Source organism: Pleuronectes platessa, chromosome 7 (assembly GCF_947347685.1).
Source record: "Pleuronectes platessa chromosome 7, fPlePla1.1, whole genome shotgun sequence".
Classification (NCBI taxonomy): Eukaryota; Metazoa; Chordata; class Actinopteri; order Pleuronectiformes; family Pleuronectidae; genus Pleuronectes; species Pleuronectes platessa.
This window is the reverse complement of record NC_070632.1, coordinates 8,450,406-8,478,101: the sequence shown is the minus strand read 5'-3', so window position 1 is coordinate 8,478,101 and position 27,696 is coordinate 8,450,406. Positions and strand designations below refer to the sequence as shown.

The 27,696-nt window shown below is 46.2% G+C and overlaps 1 protein-coding gene across 1 annotated transcript in view; it reads left to right on the top strand.

Annotated features, from left to right (window-relative positions):
- The first annotated feature begins 446 nt into the window (after window positions 1-446).
- LOC128444491 (serine/threonine-protein kinase BRSK2) overlaps window positions 447-27,696 on the top strand; it is a 164,468-nt gene continuing 137,218 nt past the window's right edge. The window contains exon 1 of the mRNA XM_053426998.1: window positions 447-820. Within this exon, the coding sequence (XP_053282973.1) occupies window positions 727-820 (94 nt within the window). The 5' untranslated portion in view covers window positions 447-726. The remainder of the gene's footprint in view (window positions 821-27,696) is intronic.

The window sequence follows — 27,696 nt, the reverse complement described above, 5'->3', positions numbered from 1 at the left end:
GAAGGGAGCAGCGATGACAAATTAATTGAGTTATTGTCACTAGTGTCATGTCAAATCTTTAGAGTAATGACCCAAATACAAGTGACAAACCCGAACATGAGCATAATATGTCTCCTTCAATTGCAGTGACACGCTGTATATTTATGTATATTTGTCCTGAATCCATCATTTAGTCTTATTTATTCTCTGCAATCTGCACATTTGCGTTGACTCCTGCTGCTACGAGCTAAACTCTCTCTTGGGAATAATAAAGATAACAAAGATTGTAAACTGTTAAACTCCCCACCTGCAACGAGGCTGCACGAGAGGCTGTCCGGGCCCTCTGATTGGCTGTTCTCCTCTGTCCATCACCTCCCCCCGGCCCCCCCTCCACCTCCACCTCCCCTGACGGCTCGGCAGCACCTCCCACAGACGCACAGCGGCGGCGCAGCTTCCACCGACGATGATATTCCAGGCACTTGCGGCTCGTCTGCAGCGGTAGGAGCGAAGGAGGCGAGAGACCAGAGAGGAGCTCACCTCCTCAAGCTGCGAGTGAGGCAGGGACGAAAAGAAAGAGAGAGAGAGACAGAGACAGAGAGAGGAGAAAGAGAAGAAGGCTGTGGAGTAACAACCAAAGAAAGACAAGAAAGAGAGAGACAGAGACAGAAAGAGAGAGAAGACGGCAGCGGCTCGGCGGAGGAGTGTTTAATTGTCTGCGCTAAAGTGTCTTTTACGCACAGATTCGACATGTCATCGTCCGGCAAAGACAACAGCGGTGCCCAGCACGCCAATCACGTGGGACCTTACCGTTTGGAGAAGACACTGGGGAAGGGACAGACAGGTGAGTTGGGACAGATCCCCCCCCCCCCCTCCCCCCGCATGCACCTTTTTTTTTATTTTTACATTTTCAATTGCGTGATTTGTCTGTTGCTGGGAGCCAGTTGGGTGTGTGCAGGTGACAGAGAACTCACTGCCATGGCACCTGCACCTGTCCACGGATAGGGTTTTTGCATTGAGGAGTGAAGGGATTTAGGTGATGTTGGCTGTGCGTCGGCGTTGGATTGTGTGTCTTTGTGTGTGCGTGCGTGCGCGTCTGTGTGTGTTTGCAGGGAGCAGAGCAGCGTGGAGAACGTCCGGCAACACAAACGATGACAGTTGTGATGTCCTATAAAAATTAACTTTTTTTTCCCTATGGCGAACCTGCCTGCCTGCTTCTGTGCGTGTGCTTGTGCGTAAATCTGTGCGTCCTGTGATTGGAGCACAACGCCGTTAATCCCGATTTGCCTGATACATTGATCTATTCTTAGTCCGCAGGCAGGCAGGCGGGGAAAGGGAGCAGGGAGGCAGGCGTTTTCTCTCCTTCAGGCTGCGACTGCAATACGTGGGTTTCCTCCAATATAGAGGAGAGGGTCCCACCTTGACAGATTACCCCAGGAGCAGGAGCCTCGCTGCTCTATATTCATGCACCCGAGGGGATGCAATTGCCGGGCTTCGTTGAACAAGGAGCACATGCTTCATCTCAAGCACAAGCAGCGGTGACACTGCAGTTTGTTAAAGTTGCACATGAGCCATTCGTGATACATAAGGCGGTGGTGGTGTTTCCATTCTATTCGCTCGTGTGTGCAGGAGCAGCCCGTGCACTGCTGTCAGCGTTGTCCAGTGAGAATCCTCTGTGGTCAAGTGCATGCAGCCAGTGGAGCCATGTGAGAGAGGCAGGCACAGCCCAGTGTGTAGGCAGGGATGGCAGGAGAGATGCTGTGGAAAGCTCACCGCCCTTTACAGAGTGGGAGAAAGAGACTTTTCCTCTCCTCTTTTCCTCTCCTCTTTTCCTCTCCTCGTCTGTTGAGATTTTCCTCCCATCTGCTGTCGAATAAACCGGCTACCAAAGGTGTAACTTCCCCACATACCTGCTCCAGCTGGTCATGCAGAGCAGCCGTGTGTTCGTGTAAATGTTTGTTCACATGCTTTCTGGAAATAGCCTCCCTGGTCACTTCATTCAACCCGGCCTGTCCCCAACTGGTCATTAACTAGAGCCTTGTTCTCTTTGCTCATGCTCTACAGATGTTAAAGCGTGTGTTTCCCACCAGCAATTGAATTCCAGTGCATGTTCCATCCATGGGCATTGAGTGCAGTGTCCCATGTCTGCAGTGTGATGACTGTAGGCTGAATCTAACATTAAGAATTCATGCTGAAAGCTTTGTTCCCTTTGGTTTTTGGAGCAGGTTAACAGAAAATGTAGTATTTTATTTAGCCGGACTCCCTTTCTCCTACAGCTCACATTTAATCGTCTGTGTTTACGGGAGGATCTCTTCCTCACAGGCAGACTTTCAGATGGCTCTCAGGAGTGTCTAATGGTTGTTTATGGTGGTGTAGAGCTGGCGGTATGGTCTGCTGGGTACAGACGTTTAATGACGTGGTTCGCTGAGATCATCCGTGGCTCAGGATGTTTTTATCAGAGTGTTGAGGCATTTTTCTTGCTGCCCTGAGATGTCAGGGTAGCAACACATGGACAGAAGCTACGGGTCCACATGGCTCATAACTTGTATCCTGGGCCCTCACATGCCAGGTAATTTAATCAGGAGAATTTTAACCGAGTTACAGGTGGACTGAAGATCATAATTAAATAGCACATTCATTTCGGCCTGGTTTTCATGTTTTAAATGTGCAGAGACGGCGGTGCCCTGAATTATGAGTGTATGCGTGTTGAGTAGAAAAGAAATCCTCTGGTTACTGGCGTCTGTGTAGCTGACTCATGCCAAACCTATTCAGATTAATGACAGTGCATAATATCCCATTTAGCCATTAACCATGCGTTAATCTGTCAGATCTCAGTCCCAGGAAGGGGTTGGTTTGGCAACTCCCGTCCCAGTCGTGAGTGGCAGCCGGGCTCGTCCAGTGGGCTAAGTCCCTCGTGTCCTTTCCCAGGCTGTGGTTGGCTGGTATTATTAGATGGGAGAAAGCGGAAGGCCTCCGGTTGATCTGGCTGTCCTGTTCAGTAGAGTGGTGCTGTTCCATGTTCATTAAGTGATTAGGCCGTGTCCTGACACACACACACACTCACACACACACACACACACATACATACACACACACACACACACACACACACACACACACACACACACACACACACACACACACACACACACACACACACACACACACACACACACACACACACACGGCCACCACAGTGGTTCTGGTTTGGCTTCCTGATTTAATCCCCTACACAACCAAAGTCCCCTCGGCTCTCACTCACGTGGCCCAAAGGTAGAATGGGCTGGCCCACACCAGCTTAGCAACTTAGCACCTCCAAGCTACGGTTCAAGTAGAGTTGCAGAGGCTGCATGGGACAGGCCACAGTTTTCCTACAACCACCACACGTGCATAGTTTAAACAGAAGGATGTAGCACATTATCACCTCCCCCAAGAAGAAGGTTATGTTGTCATGGGCCTTAGTTTGTCTGAAAATAGCAAGTAGCAAAAATGAGGACGTTGGGGACCACCATGGAAGAACCCATTATATGTTGGTGAGGATCTGGATCAAGGGGCAGGTCCAGGAAATATGATCCCCCTTTCTTTAAAATGAGGTGATGAGGGTGTTTGTCAAAAATTATTTCTCAGAGAATAATTTGTGGTTAATGGGTCTGATATGTTCAATACTGAGCTAGTTTTTTTTAAATGTGGTTTCATAAGAGAACTCTTGGGGCTTGGCGGTGAAATGCACTGAGTGCTACCCTAGTTAAATGTATCACTCTTACTCAGAATACAAGTGTATGGTTTATTCTATGTACAGTATATTCGGGACTTGCCTGTCAGACTTCTACTCCCATATTTCTCTCCACTTGCCTTCCTTCAGCTTTATTGCTTTCTCGCCGGTTTCCTCGGACTATGCGAGCAATCCCGTCTTTGTCAGCTGTGCATTGGGGCTTGATGGGGTCTATAGATACAGAGTGTTGGCTTGGCTGGCTACTGATTGCGGCTGAAGCCACAGAAGCATGGCGGCCATTTACGAAGGCAGAGACAGTTATTGTGCTTAGGTGCATGGCAGAACCTGGCCGGGGCACTGTGCTCATGAGGTGCTTCAGGGAGGTCCCTTGTGTCTATACCTGAGTTTTAGTATTTTGGTCATACCTCTTGCACTGATCATTTTGAAAATTGTCAATCAGCATCTTTTCCTGTCAGACACTGAGTTGCGCTGCCTTGTTGGGGTTAATGTTCTGTATTTGCCTTTAATCAATGTCCCGATGCTCCAGTAAGTGAGTTCACATTTTTCTTTATCAGCAGCAGGGTTCCGAGTATCAGACTCGTTGAGTTCCAGAATCTCGAAGCTTTGTTTGACAAAGCTGAAGATTGTGGATTTGTGTTTTCACCAGTGCACCGACTTAAGACTGAATCGCTACTCTGTTCCACTAATGCTTCGGAAAACACTGCCGTGCTTCGCCTTTGCTTTGTTCCTGTAGGCTGTTTATTAGCGAGAATAGAGGTCTATTGTCTGGAAGAGATTGGCTGTTAATCCAGTGTAAGTCCCTGTTTTCGTTTGAGACTTGGATATTGACAGGCGAACAGTTGGAGGTTGATATGTTGGCTCCTTGATTCTTTGATTGATGTTTAGAGTGAAATCATCTGCGCTCAGGGGCCTTCATATTGACTGTTCATCTGACAAAAAGCTGCCTGTGATTTCACGTCTTTGCTCGCTCTCTCTCTATTTAGTTCTCCCTGTTCCTGTCTATCTGCTGGAGACTTCTTGTTCTCGTGCTCCCCAGGCTTACAAGGCATTTCAGCCAGAATCCTGCTACTCTCTGTGTTTCCATGTCAGCGAAGGGCCGGCCAGATTGTACCTCTCAGCGTGTGTTCCTCTGATGCAACATGAGGTTCTGTTTGTTTCCGTGTTTTAGGGCTTTAAAGAAAATCTCTCGTTTTGTCTCTCTTTTCATTTACACATGCGCAAATTAACTTCACCGTTCCGCGTGCCTTATAAATTGCACGTTAACGTAAAACCGTTAATTTGATGTTGATTGATAGCCGGTGAGCTGGGGACGGTTGTTTTAGGATCAATGGGCACTGCCAAAGATTTCCTGTCTGGTGGCGGAGATCCATACTGTTTCACAGCACATGATATTCCTGATGATGACAAGTGAAGAGGGAATGCTCAGTCGATGCTGTCAATGAGAAACCACTTGGCAAATCCACAGAAACTAAATGATTGTGTGCGTGTGGCTTGTGAATGGCCCAGGTGCTCCAACTCTGGGTGACCCGCAGTCTGTGTGCTATTCAAATAATCCTCAAACTACTGTCGCGCTCAAACACAGGTGTCCATCTCGCATGTTGCCAGCCTTGACCTAAAATTGGTGTTACGGGCTCCAGTGATTGACCCCCCCGGGTTAAATGGGCCCATTCTGACATTCAGGTCAGAGGAGCCCAGACCCAATGGCTGTGCAGTGTTGCTCCCAGCTGTGTAGCCGCCCGTGTTAGCAGGCTGGATGAGAGCTGGAGAGCGGGAAGCCAAGGCCTGCATGGTCTCAGCTGTTGGACTGTGGCAAACGCCCAAGCCCCTCTCCCTCAGCCCTGACATGTATCCTGAATGGTGGGAGGCTGGTGTGCAATTGTGTCTGTCTGTCAGCTGATAAATAATGTCTATGTGTGTGCTTGTGTGGATATATACCATCTCAAATGTGTGTCTAGGCTCAGGCTACATCCATACTTTTATTTGAGAATGAAAAAAATCAATGTCCACATGAATGTTTTGGCTATGCATCATTTTTATTCCCCGACTTTATGATCGCACTTGAAAATGCATATCAAGTGAATCCTCACGCACACATGGACGTGCTGGTGTACACAGGAAACATGTAGCTGTTCGTTACACAATTGTCGTAGATTGCTCGATTATTAACTTTATGATGATTAATTAATGTGTCTCCTACACATGAAGCAGTTGTAAAATGCAGAATTTAACTACACAACAGCTTTAAGCAAACAACAGAGACAACAGACTCTGCAGCGCTCCTAATTGATTATCCATTTTGCGTTCTACATTGGTAGCTGAGGCTAATGCAGGTTGTCTTCTTTTCGGGAAGGGGGTCATGTGATACTAGCTTGACGAATCAGGGAAGGCTATGTTGTGACCGAAAAGGAGAGGCGGTGGTCTAGTGGCAGAAACTTGGACTATGGGCAGAGAAGGACTCTGGTTCGTCTCTGGTTCGACTCCACGGAGAGACAACAAAAGACGAACCTGGATTGATCTGTCCAAAAATCCAAGAGTCTCCCTACCCTGTCTAGTGCCCCTGAGCAAGGCACCTTACTCCCCCAACATCTGCTCCCCGAGCGCCTGTACGCGGCTGCTCACTGCTCTGTGTGTACTGCACAAGATGGGTCAAAAGCAGAGATTAAATTTCCCTACCTGCATGAGTGTGCCTTTGCATGACTGTGCATGTGTTTGGGACGAATAAATGCATCTTAATCTTAAAAGACCCAATCGGCAAACATTTGTGAGTTTCTACATCATCATATCTATACATATCCGTTTCTGCCCGTCCAGACTCAAATGCTACACCCGGGTTTTCAAACTAAATCAGGCTCAGCACTGTTTCAAAACTTTTCAAATTTTAGCGTCTCTCCGGAGTAGTGTGTAGCAGAGTTGAGGCATTTTCAAATGCAGACCTTATAGTGTGGATGTAGCCTCTGTTGCATCAGTGGTAATTTCTTGGCCTGAAACCATCTCTTGAGCAAACTGAACCGAGACTTGGCCTGCAGTCTTTCCACCTGCCTGGGGCTTTGGCTGAGGTTATATAATGATGATGGTCTCTGTCATTTACTGAACTTCTGCTCTCATCGACCCTGCTCCGTCTCCCACCTTCCTCCGTCCCCCTTCCGTCCCCCTTCTGTCCCCCTTCCGTCCCCCTTCCCCTGGCGGAGTCGAGATTCATACAGGGACTCAGCCATGTGGTAAATCAGACAAGACCTCTGTGGAATTGCATCGATTGGGAGGAATGTATGTAGCCAATGATTTTCAGAGATTAACGATGAGGAGTGAGGTGGAGAACTGGAGAGGGGGAGGAGAGAGACGGATGAAGTCAAGGAGAACAAGGAGGAGCGGAGGAAGAAGGGAAGAAAAAAAACCACCCTTGAACCAAGACGGCATGAAGTGGCCGTGAATGTTCGGACTGCGGACGGAGGTTATTAATTAAGGCAAAGTATTGATCACCCTCTTCATTATACACCTCCTCCTCCTCCCTGGTTTTTATCTCTCTATTGCTGACCTCGATAGGAGGAGAGGGTTCAACCCTTAGATGGAAGGTCGGTGAATACGCAAACGGCTGCTGGGACAGTCTCCGTGGGCAATCACGAGTGAGTGTGTCTGTTTATGTGCGTGTTGTCTGGGACAGGCCCCATTACGTCTTATTTGGGTTTTTATCCGAACTCGGCGCATCCACTGTCACCGTCTCTCTGCCATGTTGTACAGCGTGGAGAATCAGGTTAGAGCAACACGGTTTTATGGTCCATTTTCCCCCAGTTATACCAAAGACACGGTACACACACATCCATGCACCTAAAAACAGTCTCCCCCCCCCACCCACGCACACACACTCTGTCCGTGTCTTCCTGTGTTCCTCTGAGGTCGCCGGCCCCGCTCGGCTGCTGGGTTTCACGTAATGTGTTATCGCCTCGTGCCATTTAGAATTTCACGCCGCTGGTTTCCCTCGCGGAGAGAGAAACTCCGAAACACACCATTTCTGTTTTCACCGGTGCATCAAATTGTTACATTTATATCTGACCTCACACTGTTTTGTTCAATAAAAAAATAAATATGTGTGGTGTTTTGTGCCTGTAGACATCTCTGTAACCACCAGCCTGAGACCCTGTGCACTTCTGATGCTGCTGCTCAGTCGCTAAAGTCTCTTTCTCAACCCAGCCGGTTTAGGACGTACAGTGTATCTAACGTCTTCGCACACGTCTGTGAAAGAGGGAGCATATTTCTCTCTCTCCTCTCTCACCCAGCTCAGATTAACTCTTGCTGAGAGTCTGGCTCTGACTGTGAGAACGCCCGTTTGGTTGCCAAGGTTGGTTGTCTGGTTGTCATGGTTTCCTTGCTTCTTGCTGGTTCCCAGTCTGCTCTTATGAAGAAAGAAAGGGGGGATACTCTCTCATGGTCATCTTACTTACTCTCTCTTGCTCGCTCACTCACTCTCCCTGCCGCTCTTGCTCTCTCTCAAGCCTTTAAGTGGCTGCAATCTGAAGTTAGCATCACAACAGGTAGCAGAATCCTCTGTTGCCTCTCCATGCGTGCCCTCCAAGTTTCTCCCTATCCGACTTATTTCTCTACGTATGCATTGTCTCTAGATGTGACTGTCGAAATGAGTATGTGACTGACGTGTGTGTTTTCACATGTATGCCGCATGTGTGCATGCTTGTGCGCGTGCTCAGACATACGTGGATCAGACAGGCTCGCCCTGCTCTGTGCTCTTGTGCTGTGTTCCCATTTAAATCTGGGAGATTAGCACATGTGGGGAGCCTCGGCTTTAGTTGCTGTCAGCTCAGCTTGCCTTGGCAGGCTGTCCTCAGATCAGGGGGTGAAGCAATGCACTCATCCCGCCATTGCTGTGTGTCCTGCTGAACCTTATCCATTAACAAATAGGTGGGTGGGCCAGTGACCTTGAGCCCGGTACAGTTCTCTGACTGCTGCGGCAAACTTCTACAATTCACACGTCTGTCATAGCTCTGCTTTACATAATGTTGTTTTTCAGTTTTTCTCATTACAAAATCCTCTACATGCCCCCAACAAGTATTACATCTTATTAATTTGGTACATACCCTGTTGTGTTTGCTAAACTGTCATATAAAATATGCCTGCTTGACTCATAGGAGTATTCTTGTTTCAGCTTGTAAGAGATATATATATATATATATATGGATTTGCTGACCTTAACTGAAATTGAATATTCATAAATAGTTCCTCTGAATATAATCAGAAAAAAGTTCACTGAATTAGTTTTAACTAAGTAAGTCAAGTATAAATATAATTAATTTATATAAAATATGAAAGCTCAAACTTGTGTGGTTTTGTATCAAAGTAAAGAACTTGCTTATATTTACATATTAATCCAAACTTGTGATGTGTTGCTATTGAGGAAATATCAGTTAGCTTGAGAAGTTAAACCCATTTGAAGTCGTGTTTCCAGTGTGAATACTGGGACTGAATTAATATTAAATGACACGATCCCAGACTCGCTGGCATCTCCCCCCTCTGACTGTTTCCCAAGGAAAAGTACAGGAATGAAAACGTGCGCTCATTTACCGCATGCAGCCCGTCACCAGGGGGCGGCGGTGGGGTAAGTGGGATGCATTCAGAATTTCCCCTGCCGCTCTGTTGTCAGCTCTTTAGGCCACGAAGCACGATGTTGTGATGCCTGAAACACCTGGGATGTGGCCTGGCATGTGAAGCGAAGCAGACCGGCCTCGCTGAGATGAGGTTAGACGAGCACGACTGGTCCCAGACCAGCAACCTGCGCTGGCCGCTCGTCTCTGTGGCGCTGACTTCCGACACTCGGCCGGACTGAGGAGAATTAGCATCAAGGAGTGTGTTGTTCACGGAGAAGGTTCGGTTTGCTGCTCTGATAACGCTGTTGCCAGTTTAAGATGACCCCCCTCCCCCCCCTCCCACCACCACCTGGATCACTGGTGTTTCTGCATCAGTGGTCCGGCCAAGACAAACTGTTTCTTCTTTTCTTTTTTCCTGTGTTGCCACTGCATCAGAGAGTGGTTTGGTGCTTTGAGTCGGCTGCCAGTTCAAATCCACCGTCGTGACTATGGTCGAGGGGGAAATCAGATCACATGCAGGCAGATGTCTAACCTGATGCGGCGAGTCCAGTTTGAGTCTTTGTGTTTTTGCCTTTCCTCCGAATCTGGAACCTCGAAGAGCTGTTTTATTTTGTCAAAGTTCTTCGGCCTAAAACTTTTCATATGTCCATCACCCTCTCACTTTTGAGTTCTGCCATTATAGGCTGATGGTGAACCAATCAGCATTCAGCTTTGTATCATGGCGTAACCTTTCGTAAAAAAGTGTCAGGCGATGCTCTCTGAATAACTTTAAACATCAGAAGATCGGGTGCTATATTCATAATGTATTCTACATCACCAATAAACTTCCATTTTACTGCTTTTTGCTGTCTGTACGTCCTCATGTGAACCAATTAGGAAATTGGCGAGAAGTTTAATAAAACTTACAATGTGAAACTCATTGTTTGTTTTTGAGCGATACATAAATATTCTGCTTCTCCCTTCAATGGTCTAAAAATCCTTCAGCTCTAAGGTCAGAAGCTTTAATGAAGTTTTAACAAACGAGTTATCAGTCAAATTACTTTTATGTGCAGAGATTCTCAAATATTACATTTGACCACTTTCACAAACACAATTTGGGAGAAATGCTGTGAGGGATTTTGTTTTTAATTTGTAATCTGAGAAAATATGCTCAATAACTTTTATTGAATTAAGTCCTCACCACCTGTAGTAGAATCTGGAAAGACATTGATTAAAACTGCAGGGGACCAGTGCAGGTAGACGACCATTAATTCTACTCTCTATGTTTGATCCTTATGGCTTCCCTTTTTTTGTTTTACACTTTCCTGTGTCTAATGGAACAGTTGATGGAGCGATTAAGGGAAAGAGCAATTAAGTAGAGGCCGGCTTCATCTCTTTATCCCGGAATGTCATTTTTTGCATTTGGATTCATAACTAAAAGCTGCTTATTCCTGAGGCGGATGTTGCTGATGTTGCGGCTGCTTTTTGTAGTTTTGCGCTGTTGTGTGTGTGTGTGTTTGTTTGAGTGCAAGTGTTTTAGTGTGCACTGCATGCTCCAGCGTCTGAGAGCTGTAACTCTTTGGACCACAGACGAACATGAGAGAGACGGAGAGGAGGGAGGCCGGGCTCACAAAAGGAGACAGCTTCTGAGTGAGAAGCGGAGTCCCAGCATCTCTCAGGGTCAGTGCCTCTGTTGTCATTCAAATCAGGCAAACACACACACAGCCACACACAGCAAACAGGAATGTGTGCTGTGTGCGGCACAGGAGTGGGCGACTTCTGGGTTCTACAGGAATCCCAGCTCTCGCCCCGACTGCAGCAGAGCTCTGACGTCACCACAGGAGGAGACGCAGCCCCAGCAGGACAGATCGCTCTCAGTGCGAAAGCCTGAGGACACACAAACACAAACGCACACACACACTTCCCAGTGCCTTTAGGACATTTTGGAAGCTTGTTCCCCTGCTCTTCGATCTTGTCCTCTGTTTGACCTCACAAGAGTTTACCACTTTTTGCAAAGTATTTCATGCGCCCTGCATGTAGAGAGCTGTATTCACGTGGTTGATGACTTGCAGTGGCCTCGGTGCTTTGATGTGAGGAGTCAGTAGCCAGAGCACCACAGGGACACAGCTTCAGGTGCCAGCTCACGTGTTGAGGGAACCGGAGTGCGGCTGTGCTTCAGTGCCTTGTTATTTTGGTTGATCAGCTGTGTTTGCCGTCCTCGTCCTTGTTTTGATTTATAATGGTTTGTGTAATGAGAGCATGAATGGGAGCCGGCAGTGGCCACGTCCATTTGTCTGCGTCTCTGCACACATGCGCCTCTGTGGCTTTCAGGGCTGCGTGTGGCACCGCGTGACTCAAGTGAGTGTGTTATTAGGATCATTATGAGGCTGGCGTTTCTCTTTCTGTAATGGTCCCTCTACCTGTTTGCTAAGGCGGACATGTCGCAGCTTCCTCTGGGTTTACATCAAGTTAGGACCACGCTGTTTGCTTTAAGTTCGCGAAGAAGATGTTACAGTGAGGCCTCACTCTGGCACATTAAGACGACATCGCTCAAGCAAACAGATACGACACAGTTGATTGGCTGATTATTGAGGTTGTGCCGCACTTCACTTTGACCCAGTTCAGAACTGGTACTTGCATCCATCCTGGGTGGACAACAGTGGACGGCTTTAAGTACAGGTGTGGACGCACCCAAGATGCATCACTCTGACCACAATCAGAGGTTTTCTAGGATGCATGGTCCCACATTCTTTTCACTGTGGGAACTCAAATGTGTCCTGGGCCACGTTCAGGGACCGCTTGCTAGATCGGATTTTACACTTTTCATTGTTTCTCATATTCTTATTTATTTACCACCACAAAGAGAAGTCTGCAAACTGGCTATAAACAACATAATTGGCTCATTGCAAATTACGTACGTGTATATTATCATATCGGGGAAATCAGATCCGATCACAAAGGGTCACAGGTCACATTTTAACACCAGGTGGGAACGGCGGTGTAAGTAGAGCTGTTCACATGTGATCCAATCTCTCGAGGGAGGACAGATGTTAATAAGATGTGAGCAGGGCATCATTTATGTAACAAAGAACCTCACACAGCTGCTTGACTGCATTTCTTAACACACACCTAATCGCAGAAAGAGTTTATTATGGTTGACTTATTAGACTCACCGCAACCTGCTCCCTCTTTTCTATTCCTGTCTCCATTATCCCTCTTTTCCTGGGTGTCTTGCCTCCGCCCTCTTTCTTGACCCTTCCTCCTCCTGTTCCGTCGTTTCCCCGCCTGGCGCCTGATGGAGGTATTCCCCCCCCTGCAGCCTCCAGAACCCTGCACTGCCATTCTGCTCAGGTGGGGCTCATTTCATGCAGGATGATTAGATCTCACTGGCAGCAATTCAGGGTTGGATAAGCCCGAGTGTTGCGGGCCGACACTACAGCAGCCGGAATTCAATTAAATCTTTACATATAATCACTCTTGCAATATATACCTGCCAGTCGGACATGCCACACACAGTATGCACGCACACACTCTCATTTACACACATTTGTATAGATACATGATTAAGTATTTATTTACTTACAATGCAGCAGATATAATGAGCACGTATAGCTCATGAATTTTAATATTAGTTTCCCCCTTCCCCCCTTTACTCGTCTAATTCACCATATTTCTCATTTTTCCAACTGTTACGGGAAAAAATGACCAAATACTTGCAGCATAAAAAACTAAAATTGCACATTACACACACACACACACACACACACAGCCATTTGTGTGTGTGTAATGTGTATAAATGGGCTAATTCAATGGGAAAGCAGCCCATCATAGTATGTCTAATGGAAGAGGCATATCCTGTGTTGACTTTAATGGGCCAGAGCTGGTAATTGCTTGTGAAGACCGATCAGAGCAGAATGTATCATCGCACCTCGAGTTACAAACTGCAAGGGAAGATGGCAATGGTAATTGGACATTGAAATAAGACAAGTGTGTGTGTGTCTGTGTGTAATTCTCGATTTGCTCCTCACATTTAAAATTAGTGTTTGAAGTATCACAACACTGCGCGTGCCAAGATTTGAGGATGTCGGGCATTTGTCATCATCAAGCGGTGACAAGGAATTCCACGAAGAGAAGTTTTGTATAAAATGCTTTAAATGAAATAATTTGTTGTCCAAAAGCTGCACATGACAAAGCCCCTCTAGTACAGGCGGAGACTCGTGGTTCTTTGTGTAAATATGATGTTGTAGTTATTTACCGGTTGGAATCCGGCAACCTTAACATCACTGCACGTGCCTCGTTAACACTGCACTGAACTCTGGTGGCAACACACTCTCTTACATGGCTCCGACAGCACACAACCTAAAGTAGCTATACAACAAAATGTCTAACGCTAAACAATCAAAAGGATCCGACACTGTGACACACAGCAGATATTTGCTTCTGTTTAAAGGGATCGACACAATCAAACTTAATGAAGGACGCACGATTCATTTAAAGTAAAGGAATGTTACTGGTTTGATTCTTGCGTGACCCCACACTGAGCAGCCGGCAGTGAGGGGGTGTGGCTGGCCACGGTGCCGGGGAGACATGGGAGTGAGAGTACTTTGCTGTACTAAGCACTGACACTGTTATTTAGAGTCCAATTATTGGAGTCAGGTCAGATTTTTCCAATGCATTTATTTGTGCATTTGTTTTCAGTAAAAAAGTTTCAGTTCTGGCACCGTGTAAGCATCTGAAGAATTGATTTAGCACAGTTTTTTGCGGAAAAAATACGATACCCAACCCTGTACTCCATTGTTCGTTTTGTGTGATTAAAAAGTAGAATAAAAACCTTTAAAAGTTCAGTCAAATCCAAGCGATGCACCGTCCTCTGAGCTGGAAATGGGGGAAAATGTGGTGTTTTTCTCTCGTGTCTCCAACGCCCCTGAGCTTGTGATTGTGTCTGAACGACTCGGGCTGATTAGGCTTGCATGGGATCTGAATTTATTACTCTTGTCTTCGCCGGTGTCATTATCCCTCAACCTCTTATATTCACTTCTTAATGAGCCTTTATTAAATATTCAAACCATTACCTGGAGGACTCCTCTTTGTGTGTGCGCACGGTTTTTATACCCTGGCGTTCCTCGGGGTGGGTATCAGCACTTTTCGAGGTCTCGTAGCGCTGACAGCCAGACAAAAGACAGACAGCCACAGGACTACATTTACACGCACCTGGAGACAGACATAATTTGAGTCGGCGTAATGATTTGTTATTCCAGAATTTACCGTCCCGGCTGATGAAGGGTCCGGGGCTGGATCAGGCTCATTAGGCCCCAGAGAGATGTGCTTGTTTGCTGCATGTGTGCGCCTCACTCTGGGCCTCGTCGCCTTATTTCATCCCCGCTCTCACTCGTTCTTTTTCGCAGTCTCTCTCCCCGAGTGCGGCACTAAATCACCCGGACCCTTTAATTAAAAGACACATTCTCTCTCCTCTAAACGCACTATAAACAGGCAGAGCCGCGTGTTGGACACAACTGCACTAAACTCCTCCTCCCTCGCAAACACTCGCAGTGAACTCTAAATCAAACGAGTGCAACAAAAAGAAGCGTTGAACTTTGGAGCACGTCACCTGATTCCTCAAGCCCTTAATTCTCCCACTTGCTCAGAAGAGGCTGTTAATACCCCCCCCTGTCTTGTTTGACTTTAGCGAAAGACCCTCCCTCCCGCCCTCGTCCCCCTTCTGAAGTTCCTTTTTTAATGAAGTGCTCCAGTTCCCTGTGAATTACACCGAAGCGGTTTCTATGTCACGTATGAGGAGTCCCATGTACGAGGGCACGGAGGTGAGGGATGAGGCCCTCTCCTGGGGCCCCGCGATGTGTGTTCAGACTACGGAGGGATTCATTAAGCAAGTCCCAGGACTCACGTCAGGCCTGTTCCGGTTCAGGCGGAGGCGGAGGCTTCTCACCCCCCCGCCTTTACATGCGCCGATCTCTAACTACCTCACGGAGAGGCTAAGTGTGATTGGTGGAGAGGGGGAGAAGGGTCTTCCGTCTTTCCGGTCGTGTACAAGCCGTCCTGCGTACAGCGATTACTGGGCTCCCTTTGGGCTCTTTCCTGGTTTAATGGCTGAAGTAAAGGAATGAGGCTCATTTCAGAAACTGCTCGTAGGCGGCGTGTGTTTTTAATGTAATTTCAATGTGTCTAAAAGGTATTTGAACATTTGAAAAGAAGGGATATTATAATTCTGTCAGTGTGTGTGTGTGTAGACACGCAGCCATTTGCTCAAACACAGACGTTGAAATGCACCCTCGGCTACTTTGCAGCCCTCTGAAAAATTCACATTTAATCTACAGCGCAAGCTCTCATGCACATGTGTGTTCATGCATGCAGATTCTTACTATGTGTGCGTTCATTAGTGGCAGATTATTCAGAGTTGGGGATGTGATAAACTGGATGGAGCTGCTTTGGCTGTGATGCTGTTTAATAATCACCCTCCAATGAGCCAAACACAGGCTGCTCACTTATGACTCCAACGTTGCAGTAGGAGAACATTACACATGAATATGTACATACCACTTATTTTCCAGAATCCCTGTGAGGGTGCACGTGTGCACAGGGGTATCGGTGTCGGGCCGTGTGAGTGATTAATCTCGGAGGCCAGAGGTCGAGGGGGTCACGGTGGAGATGCCTGTGGAGATAATGACACTGATCGGGGTTGGTTGGGCTCAACCTTCATCATATTCTCCTCCTCCTCAACATGTTGTACCCCTCAGGAAATCAGTAACCTTATCACTGATAGGGCAGACGGTTAGAAACCTGCTCCATGTGATATGGATCCTATAGTAAGCAGCTCTTCTTCATCTATTCTCTGTCTCCAGGTTAATGGCCTCCTCTGAGGATCTTAACATTGTGACTGCAGGAATTCCCTCATTATTTTTTTTCTTATGCTATTAAATCATGATGTTGTCTCTAAATAACCAAGTTCCTTTGTAACCTTTCAGTGGATCTGTTCAGTGTATTATATTATGCAGCTGCATTGTGCCCCTTTTAATTATGAACTTGCACTGTGAGTTATTAAAACAGTCAAACGTGTTGCTATACGAAAACACACCTAGTAATGGATCCCCTAATTTATCTGTGCAGTACGTTTAAATGTGCCTCTAATGCCTATTCACCATAATGTCTGCATTAACCATGCTTTCATAGCGAATTCATTATATCATATTTTTAGTAAAGATAGTCTCTAGCTGTATTTGACAACACCCGACAGTAGGAAAGGGTGAAATGTTGCGTTTGCATTATGTGACAGACGCAGCTTGTTGAAGTTCTTCCAGTGTGCGAGTGATTATTCCAATTATAATAACACAAATAGTTGCCTGTGTTTATCTCGGTTCAGACCGTGAAAGCAAGTTAATTAAGTCAAACCACATCAGAGTACGAGATATTATTTTATTCTGACATGTAAATGTTGGAGTCCTCACATTTTTCCAATCAAAAAATTGCAAATCTTATTAAAATCACTGGGTGCCTTGCTCTATAGGGGTTCCCCCCCGAATTCACTGGTCCTGCAGTAAAATCCAATCCTCAGCCCAGTGCAGGAGAGAGAGGGAGAGAGAGAGCTAGAGAGAGAGAGAGAGAGAGAGAGAGAGCGCTAACTAAGAGCTGAGGTCTTTTAATCGTTTTTCACCAAACCAATCTCTTTCAAGGCTTTTTTTTTTCCTCTCCCCATCAGCTTCTTCCTCACTCCCCTCACTGCTCTCCTTCCTTCTTCCTTCTGCCTGTACATCTCTTATTTTCCATTTCTTCTTTCCTCTCTCTCTCTCTCTCTCTCTCTCTCTCTCTCTCTCTCCCTCTCTCTCTCCGTGCCTTTCAGCCTCCCCCTCCTATTTTGCTCTTCCTCCATCACACTGTATTTCCCCCTTTTCAGTCTAATGGGATCCCCGGTGAGCATGTCTCTCTCTTGCTCTCGCTCTCGACTGTATCCTCACTTATCGTGGTGAAGTTAATGAAATGGAGTACAAGAATGACCCCTTCCTTTCATTGCTCCCTCCTCACCTGAGTATCTTCATCCTGCCGAGCCCAACCCCGTCTCCTTTTTAAATAGCCTATATCTTCACTCCTTGTGTCCTTGTTGTTCCTTGTGTCTTTGAATTTCTACCTTTTTCTTGTGGTTTATGCCTCAAAATGCTGTTTCGACAGATTATTGTAACTCCCCTCTCTCGTGTCTCTGCATGCAATCAATGCGGCTATAAAAGCGTTTCTTCCCCCATCATTGTTATTGTTATCTCCCACAATCCGTTTGAAATTCCTGTTCTGCAGCCTTACCTAACACCGAAATGAAAAGGCCTGGACACAAATAATGTGATGTGCTCAGTAAGCACAATCACCACCTGCCTGCATACACTCCCCCGGCTTCCTCTAATGATTTATTTTCTCTCCCAGGCATTATTAGACTTTTATCAGTGACCCCCGAGTCTTTTCGTGTGTAGGTTTTAATGTGCGGTGGGAGAAGTCTGTATATATGTTTGTGTATATTTGTGTTAGTGTGTTGTTGTGTATGCACCAGCGCTCTTATCTCAACCCTCTACATGTCAGAAATATCACAAATGGTGTTTCCCACGCAAATTGCTTTGTTGGTGGGCTGTGCATGTGTATGAGGCTGTCGCCATGTATATATGTGTGTGTTTGTTAGTTTGCAGTATGTGGCTGGTCTGTCACCATAATGCACTAAGCTGCCTGCAGCTCGGCTCATGGGTTAGTCAATAAGGAAAATACATTTGTGCTGGTGAGAAATGATCCATCATAAAGCCACTTTACTGATGCTGGATATTGTCACTTACACACACACAGACACACACACACACACACACACACACACACTGATGCGTGCACACCCCCATGCGCTGAGCGTGTGAGTTCAGACAGCAAGTCAGCATCTCACAGCGAGTGGTTCCAATCAAGACAGTGATCCTGAAGTCAGACCCCCCTCTGCGTTTACCCAGCCACCCTCCTATAACCTCACCCCCCCCCCCACACATGCAAGCGCACACCGGTACACACATGAACAACAACACTTAATATTCATACACAACACTGTGCACCCGAAACGCACGGCAAAGCTGTTTTTGAGTTTCTTTCTGCAGGAGCACATGCTGGTGGGAGAGTGGGAGTGCCAGTTACTTTTAAACCCTTTGTGTCCGTGTTGCTGCACCTGTTTGCGTCGACACCTGTTTGTCGTCATTGAGGGACACCATCACAGTCGCACATATACTCACCATGGTAACTAACATGCCAAACATCTGTATTGTGTAATTGCAGGACATTGCTAACAATGGTTTCCCCCCCCCCCCCCCCACTACAACACTTTCAATGTCCTTCTTTCGTCTCTTTATACATTTTTCCTTGATTTTTCCCATCATGCACTTCTCACCTCATTCCAGTAATGGCATTTCACCCCCCCCATCTCAACAGCTGTGATCAGAGAGAAAGGGAGAGAGAGGCAGAGATAAGTAGAGCTCCAGAAGAGAGAGAGGTGAGGCTCCTGACTTTGATGGTGCACCTCATCCACTGCAGCATTTCCCCCGGGCCTTTCCAAACTCCAGGTCACATTAGACACGAGGGGATTGCGTCTACTTACTGGAAATATTATGTCATCAAAGAGCCGTGAGGGATCGGTGCCGATTTCATAGAAATTCAGAGAAGATCAAAGTCTGTGGCTGCAACTAATGATTATTTTTAGTATCAGTTATTAAGTCAGTTGTTTCAAATTAGCGATAAATCATTTGTATGACAGGAAACTGTGAAAAATGGCCACCCACAGTATTCCAGAGCCGGAGGGGGGACGTCTTCAAATAGCTTGTTTTTACAGGGCCAACAATCCATAATCCAGAAGATGTTATTTAGAAAAGCAGCAAATTTCAACATGAGTTTGTGGAAATGGCACAAAAATGATCTTGGTAAATGAGTTGAAGTATTAAATCAATCAATCATCAAACAGCAGTTAATCATTATCCTGTTAATGGAGCAGTTGTTTCCGCACCATTGGACTCAAGAGTGTCATAACAGGGATCAGGTGGGATGAAAGTGACGATTATTCTGTGAAAACATGAGGAGGAAAATATGGGTTATTTCTTTAGATTTTTATGATTTTAGGAAAAAAGTAAAAAAGGTCTTGAAAAGAGTAAAACACGATTGAGGAAAATGCCAGCATGAATAGATGGGTGGATGGATGGATGACCCATGAGAGTAAAAGAGATGGAGGCTAGCTGCAAGGATTAAATCTCACTGTGGCCCGGCCCTGTGAGATTACCAACTTGCCCACTCGAGTGCTATGAAAACGCAGGCAGATTAAGAACACACACACACACACACACACACAGACACACACGTGCACACGCACTCCCCACACACGCACCCCTGCGCATGCACACAAACACAAACAATGTAGTGGATTAGGCCTCGCTGCTATAACCAAGGGCCAGAGCGAAGCAGATGGCTGCCCTTGTTACGCAACGCCACTGAGAATCATTCCAGTTTCAACGCACACACTTAAAGGTCCACTGTGTGAGAATCTGCATGATTATTCAATAATGTTCATATTTATGTTTTTATCAAAGTCGAAATCAGAAGAAACTAAGAATCGTTGGTCATCTAGAGAGGTTTATGTCACCAGAAGACCAGCATCTTATACATGCAGCTAGATGCAACTAAATCCTAGACACTGAACCTTTAACACACGCATTGGAGTTCACATTATCTGTTACTGGAATGTAGCGACTCTGCTGTTTAGTTCTGAGTCATGTGCAAGGGGAAAAGAGGATGAGCAGAGAAAGAGAGATGGAGAAAGTAGTCCATCAGACCGAGTGTCAGGTAGTGGGTGGGCAGTGGCTCAGTGCCGGGAGGTTTGGAGAATTGCCAGATAAGCATGCTCAAATGCACACTCAAAAAAAGCCCTCTCCCAGCAGGAGGGTAGGGGTGGGGGGGGGGGGGGGCAAGGTGACCCGACGAGGTGACGGGAGGTCACAGTGCCAACAGGGCTGAGTGATGTCGCCATGGCAGTCTATGTCAGATGGCGAGTGGGGAGAGACCAAAGGGGTTCGTGTGTGTGTGTGATGGGGGTGGCAGGACCCGAGTGTGCCTCAGAGTCAGATGGAGTCAGGCCCTCAGAGTCCACCCTGACAAGCTGACATTGAGAGAGTCTGTGTGGTACACTATGGGGCGGTTGTAGGGCAAGAAACCCATTAACTGTGGTCGGTCGCTGAGCTGCTCTGAGACAGACGTACACGGATACACATAGGGGATTGTTCTATTGGTCAAATTAACTTTTTACTTATTATTAATATGATATAAGAATAATATGATGCCAGGTTTAATGTAGGACATTTGCATTTTATCTAAATAATGTTTTGCATACGAAATAAACTCTAACTATTGCCTTTTTAGAAGGCTTTTTATCAAGGGGTCAAAATGCAATATAAAAAACTAATTTCAAAAAACCAATGCAACAAATCAAATGTCAAGATGGAGGAAGAGGATATTTCTTTTCTTTTCTTTTTAAATGGTTTAAAAAATCTATAATTTTCTGTCCGTGACATTTTGGAAACAGAACAATATCAAAGCTCTTTAAAACACTTTAAAAGACACATTCTCTCTTTAACAACTCACTAATGACTGAGCTCTGCGCCGACTCGTCATCGCAGATGGCCGCGGTGGGAGACATCAGAGGAAATCATTTGTCAACCTCGGCCTCCGTGGTCATTTGCCATGAATCATCTGTATCTTTTTCTCTGCCCACTTTAGCCTGTCTATATTTGAAACAATGATTCATTCAGTCAGGTCTGTGTCCGGTCTCACTGAGATTCATCATCTCTCGGTCTCTCACCTCGCTCTCCCGTGTTTGTTTCTTTATTAGCGGCCATAGCGTTGTGGCAAGGGGGGCTCGGGAACTCGTCCCCACGTCCCTGGGTCCCTCAAGGATGAGACTGCAGATGACACAGGAAACTAATTACCCAAAATGATTCACTGGTTTCCATTACACATTACAAACGCGGGCAGATTGACAGCCGGGTGGTCTACCCAGCTCCTCTGGGCCTGCATGACACCACACTCATTTGTATATTCGCACAAACACAAAGGAGCTCCAGTGTCTATGAGCTCAGATTCACGTCAGGATCAGTGCTATTGCCTAAATCTGTCATTTTCACACACAAAGTAGTCACTTGCTTGTAATTGTGCTCCATCACGGGGATATAGACTATGTTTTTGCTCTATTTGGATCATAATACAAACTTATTATGCCCCTTTTAAAATGTACTATGGCTAGGATTTCACTCTGGGGGGGGGGGTTACTTGTAAGTGCAGCGTTTTAATCTGCAGAGAAGCGTCAAGAGGTGTGAGTGGAAATTCAGTGAAAAAAAAACGAGATATTTGGGGGGGGGGGATAAAGAAGGCTTAGAAGGAATTAATGTCAAAAGAAACCAGGAAGTTGTGTTTGAATGTGACCCAGAAAGTTAGAGGCATTTCATTTTTTTTAACTCTGTGCTAGCGAACTATTAAAAGCTAATTCGAGAGCGAAGACTTTATGATGAGTGTTGGCATGAACAACTTCTTTATACATATGATATTATTATTCCAGTCTGTTGCCCAATGTTTTGCATCTATATCTATCCACGAAATCTGTGTGTGGAAAGCATATCTCGGAAATCTTCCATCTTATCGGCTTCACACTGGACATTTTGAGGGCCAAAGGAAATGCAGTGTAAAGTTTGGTGAGATTGTGGATTCCCACACCCGGGCTCCGTTTCCCGCAGCTCAATTACTGCAAGTCAATTTAAGAGCTTGAGAAAGAAAGAAAGCTGCGAACAGGCAAAGCAAACAGCACATTCACAGACAGACGGGTTCAGAATGGGGGCTGCTCTCCTGATACCTAATATGGTTTAGGTGTCAAGAATCCTGTAAACAAATAGTCCATATGGAGAAATTTGCCATCAGTAGTGTTTCACAGAACAAAGAGGTGACTGATGTTTCACTATGTGACCGTTAAAGAAACAAAGGTTGCTCCTCGGCCGGCTCACATTCTCTGGCTCGTCTCAGCGTGACGTTTCTCCCGGGAAACGAGGATTCAGCAGCCGCTGTTTCTTGCCCTCTGTCTGACTCTCGGTCTGCTATTAGATTTAGCTTTTTATTTCATCTCTTATTTATACGTACATATCTGCAAACGCATACATATTCAAGCTGTAGCTGGGGATGATCCGGACTCTCTTCACTCACTGTGGAGAGAGCAGAGGGGGAGGGGGGGGGTGGCGGCACGGAACCTCAGGCAGTGAGGTGAGAGTGGACAACCTGCAATACGGGTGACACACCTCTATGGACACATGCAACACACACACACACACTGTACGTGCACACTTGCAGAGTGTGGCATCCCTTCATTTGACTGTCATCACTCTCCAGCTCACGTACTGCCGGGGCACGTTCACGCACATGAAGACACACACGCTCTAGATGTTAACTCCCCTCTCAACCTCTTGCTGCTTCCCTGTTTCTATTTTTTCTCTTCCACCTCCCATGATACTGGTGAATCCCTGACACGACAGAGCCCCCCCCCTCGCATTCAGCCCCCCCATGGCTGCCTGTCAGCAGTGAGACAAATGGGGGCTGGGGCACATTTGCCTTTCTAAAGAGGCACCGCCGCCTCAGCCTTCCTCCCTCGTCTTCCTCCTCGCTCCATCTTTCCCCCCTTGCTTTCTGTCAGCTGTGATAACTCATTAATGTCACAGACCCGTGTGCGTGTGTGTCTGTGTGTGTCTGTGTGTGTCTTTCTGGGCGTGTTACAGTGTAACAGAACCATTGCACTTTGTGAACGGGTTAAACAAAGGGACTGAAGTGAGGTAAAGGCCAACGCTGCTCCCTCATGTGACCACAACCATCAATGTGCATGTGAGATAACATAGTAAAAGGTCAGACATGGCGACAGCAAGAACCCGCAGATCTTTTTTTCATATTAACATCATGTGTGACACTCTGAGGAAGGTAGAACAAAAAAAACAAAAAACATTTGTAAGTGGATTTTTACGTTTGATTCAAAAAGAAATATGAAAGAAAGGAACATTTACAAGTGGAAATCCGCTCATTCGCTGCCTAGCCAATAATTTGATTTGATAAATGATACCACTGTTATGCATGTAAGCTAAATATGCAGCTAAGGAGGCCAGAAGCCAGGCTCGCTGTTCCCACCTGTTTCCACCTGTTTCCACCTGTTTCCACCTGTTTCCACCTGTTTTCGCTTGTTTCCACCTGTTTCTATTATCTGTGCTAAACTAATCTAACCAGCTTCTGGCAGCTACGTCATATTTTCCCAGTGATATTTTTCTCCTCATCTGACCCTGAGCAATAACATCAAGGAAGTATAGTTCCCTGAATGTCTGACTATTCCTTTAACATGAGAACTTTACTACAAACAAGTGGAGGCTGGTTAATTCTTTGTTTTGCTTAGGAAAAATTTTAATTGTTCTTCATGACTCACAAATGATTGTTTATCCCACCTCTTCCCAACAAGAACATCTTGATGATGTCTGTTACTATATATAACAACAGTATATACTTGTGTGTCTGAATTGGAAAATGAATGAGAGAAGGTAAGAGAGAAAACTAAAGGTTAAAAAAGATTGAAACAAATTATTCAAAGCATCTGACAGTTAAATCTGTTCTATCTGACCTTTTGTGTGTTAACAGTTTCTTAAGGATGGATGCTGCTCCTCATAGGGACTCATGCAAACTGACTTCGGCTCCACTAGTGTTTCACCTTCCACATCTTTAAGTACACGAGGGTCTGCTGGGGTTGAAGTAACGCAAATTTAGCCATTAGAGTTTGTGCGTAAGTCTCTGTGTGGATGTCTTTGTATAATCTCATTTGTGTTATGCTGTTGGGGGAACCAACTGTGAATGCACACAGTGGAAAGTATTATAATGAGAACAATTACGTGTCCATGGTGTCTGCAGATGTCCTCATGCATGTCCACAAGGGAGTATCAGACCTTAGGCTGGGTTTAGTGTGTGTGCCCCAGGCACTTCTTCCTGTGTGCTCCCCGGGTGCAACTCAAACTCAACTAACACGTCACACACACACACAAACAAACACACAGGCACAGCTCTACAACTCCACCAAGGAATTGACATACATACATATGGAATACATGCGTATGAACACACATCCATAATGCAAAGAAAATATGCACACACGTAGACACACACACACAAACACACATGCAGGCACATACACACACAGACAGACAGCCAGGCCCAGTATGGCCTCAGGCTCTGAGGATCAGTGAGGTGCTTAGGAAGGCAGAGGTAAGGGTGGAGAGAGGTTGAATAGAACACAGAGCTGCAGCGTATCCTCTCAGGTCATGGCTCCAACCACTGTTAACCCACCACAGTAGATTAGTGATATAACCTGAGCATCAGCTGAGCTTAAAATGATTCTTAAATTCTGTATATCGAGTCTTCCTGCAAATGATGAAACATTTAAAATGCATCATTGTAATTCTGTCTCACGGCTACTTAATGCTGCAGCATCCTTTGAATGCACTGATGATGTTTTTCCATCATTAGATTTCAGTTTCATGGAGGTGAATCCTCCTGTTGCAGATTTGTTTCCATAGCCTAGATAAGGGACGGCCAGAAGGTTGGGGGAGTGTTGATGCTGGGGTTGGTGGTTTGGTAGGTGTTTGTCTGAGTGTGTGTGTGAGTGTGTGGAGGAGTGTGTGTGTGTGTGCGCTGCCAAACTGAGTCCCAGTGAAGTTGAGTCCTGTCAAGCCCGTAGCACCACATTCAGACAGGGCTTGACCGAGCGTTTAAACGCTGCTCTAGGATTTTCCTCTAGTAAGGGCTGAGTGGAAGTGTCAGTCAGTCAGATGTGTGTGTGTGTGTGCTCAGGGTGTGTGTGCAGAATTGGCAGAATCGAGGGGTGTTGGCAGTTCAGAAAGGCCAAAAAGGCTGGAAGGAAAAGCTGTTGGCATCGGAGCCCGAGAGCAAGAGAGAGTTTGGGTTTGATTGAAATCTCAAGGTCAAACGTAGGACAGATGAGGGCAGGGAAAAAGTATCAACAAATACTGAAGGAGAAAACTTTTTAACGATTATTTGGGCCGAAATGAGAGACGTGCGTTTCAACCTCCTTTACGATGGCAAGCAATGCATCCACTAGAGGGCAGTGCGGAGGCAATAGTTAAAAATAAGCTGTGATAATGGACCTTTGAGGAAACTGGCAAATTTGGCCAGGTTGTAAATGGCAGTGGTCTGTGAGTGGTCTTCCTTGCGCCCCATGGTCATATCTCTCGAATTATTTGCTACACTGCCCCCTATGATTTCCGAATGCCCTTGCACCGTTTTCGCAAAAGTACTGATAGAAAGCTCTGTCCGTTATTCTGCATACGTATTTAACCTTGAGGATAAATTAGCCTTTATTTGTTTACTCTAGATCTTTGTGTCATTGGTTATCCGTCAGAGCCACCACAACTTTCATAAGCTCTGTTTATTCATACCAACAATGAGCACATTTGTGCGACTGCCAGACTGACAACAAGCCCGTCGGCGGTGTAGATGATGATGACAATGAGCAGCACATTAGTTTGTTCTGATTTGAACTGAGCATGGACTTGCCCCCCCCTTTCAATCTCTGAACCACGGGAGTAATTTAAACCTGGCATTTCAGTGGCACCATTTGTCAGCGACAGCCGGGTCTTTTCCTCACCAAAAAGTCAATTGGATTGGTGTAAAAAGTTTTTCCTGTATTAGAAACCCGAAACAAACTCCAGGAAGGCCCAGCTTCACTTGCAGGCGGGATTCCTGTTGATAATTCACTGAAGCGTTGTTCTCGTTCAGCATCTGTTGGCTTGTAAAAACAGATTTATCGCAGATTTGTGTTATTATACTTAGAGTGACGTTATTTCTAGTACATTAAATTCCTCATTTTGTGAGGAAAGCCCTCGAACCCACTCCGGGACCCCTGGGAGGTTTTGGCCCCATTTTTGCAAAACCACTGCTTGAAATATGAAACCACAAACACATGCACGCACGTACACACATAACATACATACATACATAAATGCACACAAGAGCAAACACACACTTTTGCAGTCGGAAAGCAGGTGATGCATGGTGTCAACTGAAAAAGCAAAGCAAAAGAAAGACCTGAGAGAATCGTATTAAAAATTCTCAAGAGAGGATGCCAGTGAGCTGACAGAGGGATGATGGGATGAGAGGACACCGAGTGATAGGAAGGAGGGGGGGTGATGATGTTGCTATGCATGCGGTGGTGCGCAGGGGCAGGTGGTTGGTGACTGGCAACATGACCAGGGTGGAGGTTTTTGTGAGTGAGTGAGTGTGAGAGAGAGAGAGAGGGATGTGAGGTCAGCTCAGCCCTCTCTGGACAATCCGCTCGTGTGTGTGGGGCTTTGTGATTTCGAGGAAACGCGTGCTATGTTTGTGCGAGTGCCGTGTGCCTCCCTGTTCTTGAAGTCCCATTAAAGCAGGAGACGGGTGGGGGAGGTGGGTGGACTTGTCACTTCAGAGGGGTGGCTGTGGAGATTTGGACGGGGGACGGGGGGGGGGGGGGGGGAGGTTGACTGTGTGAGTCGGCCCTGAGAGAGCTGAGGCCTGGGGAACATCAGCTGTCCACCGCCACAAAGGAACTGTTTGGTGCGTTTGTGTGAGCAGTGACAATTTTAATGAGTTCCAGCATAGAAATGTTTATTTGTTGTTGTGTGTGTGTGTTTGTGTGTTTTAAAGTGACTTTTTCTTTTTAAATTAGATTAGGCTGCCCCTGCAAGATTTAAATGATAATGGATCCATTGACCCTGAGAAATGCTGCAGTGCGTGGATTTGCAAGTGTGCGGTTTTGTGACCGTGTTGGAAGGGAAACAGCCAGAGAACTCACTGTTTGTGCGTGTGGTGTGTGCGTGCGTGCGTGCGTGCGTGTGTGGTGTGTTGGTGTGTGTGTGTGTTTTGTCCTCCTCCCCCTGTTGAACTGGGCTGAGTGAGGCGATGGGAGTTTAGCTTTGTATAGATGTGTTTATTTGGCGGAAATTTGTTTTCCTGCTTTGATTGTGTGCAGATTTAAGAAGACACACACACACACACACACACATGCACATACACACACGCTTGGCTTATATTGGAGCAGACAAAGCGCACAGTCAACCAGCTGGCTGCACGACAGCCGTGTTATTAATGAAACACTCATCTATCCAAACATATAAACAGGCGTTCGGAAACAGCATATTTGACTTTATCCCTGTGTGTGTTTCTGCTGCTGCTGGTGCTGGTGTGTGTCTGTGTGGAGCTGCACAGTCCTACAGTCCAAGGTCAAAGTGGTTTTCTTCTCTCTTCTTCTTCACAGTCTTTCTGTCAATCTACCCGTTTCTCTGGTTCACCTCCTCT